Source organism: Hyposmocoma kahamanoa, unplaced genomic scaffold, assembly GCF_003589595.1.
Source record: "Hyposmocoma kahamanoa isolate Upper Pololo Valley unplaced genomic scaffold, ASM358959v1 63, whole genome shotgun sequence".
Lineage (NCBI taxonomy): Eukaryota > Metazoa > Arthropoda > Insecta > Lepidoptera > Cosmopterigidae > Hyposmocoma > Hyposmocoma kahamanoa.
In genome coordinates, this window is record NW_020653851.1 from 6,990,252 (window position 1) to 6,992,918 (window position 2,667).

The 2,667-nt window shown below is 40.4% G+C and overlaps 1 protein-coding gene across 1 annotated transcript; it reads left to right on the top strand.

Moving 5' to 3' along the window:
- Positions 1-241: 241 nt before the first annotated feature.
- Positions 242-1,981, top strand: LOC113230330 (fork head domain-containing protein FD4-like). Its single transcript, XM_026464215.1, has one exon. It carries the CDS (start codon positions 622-624, stop codon positions 1,405-1,407), a length of 786 nt encoding a protein of 261 aa, XP_026320000.1. The 5' UTR covers positions 242-621; the 3' UTR covers positions 1,408-1,981.
- Positions 1,982-2,667: the final 686 nt, after the last annotated feature.

A 2,667-nucleotide genomic window follows, 5' to 3' on the forward strand; every position in this document is an offset into this window, starting at 1 on the left:
AAAAGTCTTAGTCAAATTATTGCATAATTTTGACGAAATCAAACTAATACAATAAGTATATGTATAATAATATGATCCATTGGATTTTGTTTGGGCTCTACAGCGAGCACAACACCTCATTTACAATTTGAAGTTCACTTACGGGTACAATGTATCATATCAATTCACTACGACTGTTTCATCTCGCCGATCAAATTATAATGCTGAGAATTTTAATAATACTCATTCATCGTTAAATTGGTGTATAATTCAAATCTCTTTTTCTGTATCATCGTAATTTACATACGCTAAATAAAAAGCGGTGTCATCACAAAAGATATTTGGAGGCAATATAAACATAATATCAATTTAAATTCCTTGTTAGTGGAGCGAAAGCCGACATCATACCTGACATTGCGGGCTCCGGATTGGTCGACCAGCCAGCCAATAATGTGGTGCAATGCCTGCGAACGGGGCGCCGAGCGCCGCTGCGGCCGGGCGGGCGGGCCACACTACCGTACCGCACCTCAGTTTCTCTCCACATTTGGTACCGTTGTGACGCGACCATAAGCTGGTGTCGATATTGTTCATTAACTTTACACATATACATTTTACTTAACTTGATAATTGGTGGAAGTGACAATGCCACGACCTTCACGTGAGTCTTATGGTGACCAAAAACCACCCTACTCGTATATTTCTCTGACAGCCATGGCCATCTGGAGTTCGCCGGAGCGCATGTTGCCGCTGTCGGATATCTACAAATTCATCACAGACCGCTTTCCGTACTACCGGCGTAATACGCAGCGCTGGCAGAATTCACTGAGGCACAATCTCTCGTTTAATGACTGCTTCGTAAAGGTGCCGCGGCGGCCGGACCGGCCGGGCAAGGGTGCCTATTGGACGCTGCACCCTCAGGCTTTCGACATGTTCGAGAATGGCTCGCTGCTGCGTCGCCGCAAGAGATTCAAGCTGCAAAAAGGCGAGAAGGACAACTTGAACGCAGAACTCGCGGCCCTTGCCAGTTTTAATCGAGCTTTTCTGGCACGACAGGCGAGCGCACCATTACCACCGCCGACTCTACCGTCAGCCGCCTTATACACGCCGCAGTTATGTCCGCAGCTAAGTCCAGAACCTGCTGAGATTCCAGAGCCAGCTGCAATAACGATTTTACCCCAAGAGAGACCTCGTAGAGCTTTTACAATAGACGCACTGTTAGAACCTGAGCCGCCACGGTGTTCACCTTCTCCGCCACATCACCCGCAGCCCATGCTGAGCGTGGCAGCTTTGCCGCGGCTGGAGCTAGGCCTACCATCACCGTATGTTCTGGCGGCACAGCGGTACCATGCAGAGCTGCTGCAAGCGGCGGCGCATGCGCTGCGCCCGTGCTACCTGCCGCCGCCGCCGGCGCCGCTGCCCGTCGCGTGACATCAACATACACTCACTTGTTCAGACATTTCGTGCAATGCTAGATTGTAAGTACATAAATCAATCTAAATATTAATATTGTTGTCCTTTTATAAAATATTTAGAATATTTCATACTTATCTAAGTAACTTCATTTCGCCAGATTGCGAATTGGTAGATCTTTAGTTCCTTCTTGTTTACAATAAGAAGATATCAAGATAGTTAGATGTTCAAAGTGAGTGTTTTTTAAATAATAAAATTACCAATAAATAAGTATGGCGGACAAAAGTCCTGTATGTGCGATGGCTAAATTGTAAAATAAATTTAGGCCTACGGTAGAGCGGCTATTCGCTCGCCCATGTGTACGCGGTAGAGTTCCGAATGTGTAGGCAATTTTAAATTAAGTGATCTCACGTATTTAGGTCCTATAGCTAATGGTTATTATATTTGAGATGAGTATACAGTAGAATTATTAATATAACGAAACATTTTTGTCAATTTTCTAAATAGCCAATTAGATACTTACTTGAAACATTTTAAGTATACTATAAAACTTTGAGAAATATCCAATATTGAGATATTATAATAGTTAACGAAGAAAAACAATGTTACTGTAAATACGCTTTATATTGCATTTGGTAACAGTATTCTATTAATGATATATAACAGGAATACTGTGTAATTGTTATTTATTTTAGTTAAGAATAATATGATTTAATTTTGTTTATTTTTGTAGATATTATTTGATTGTAAATATTGTTACATATGTAATTGATTGTAAGTATTAAACATTAAATTTAAAAACTCTTTAAAAAACGTCGTTTTATTATAAAATTTAAATCTGTCTCTTGTTTTCTAAATGTTGTTGTTATCAAACTTTTATTTCTTTTTGGAAAAAAAGGAATGTTTTTTGAATTTTTGTGCTACTAGAATGCCACCGTGGGGGGCGTAATTCCGTGTCAAAAGGGGAAATGGGTTAAATAGTAAAAAATGTTCGTGGAGGAGGTCCTTTTCACGGATAACGTGGCGCGTCGGGCGGCGTTGTGAACTAATAGATCGTGTTATTGAAGGCAACGTGGCTGATGCTGACTCACTGACCTCCTTGTTAGATTACAGAGTAAGGATTCCGTTGAGCATTCTCTGTAGTACGTAATTCACAGAAATGTGCTTTAAGTTACTAGCTTACAAATCAACTATTTAAGTTTTAATTAAAAAAACGCTTTGCAATAGATTTTTTTTTAATTTATTGAGGTTTTTAGCTAAACCATTAGTCTAAATACG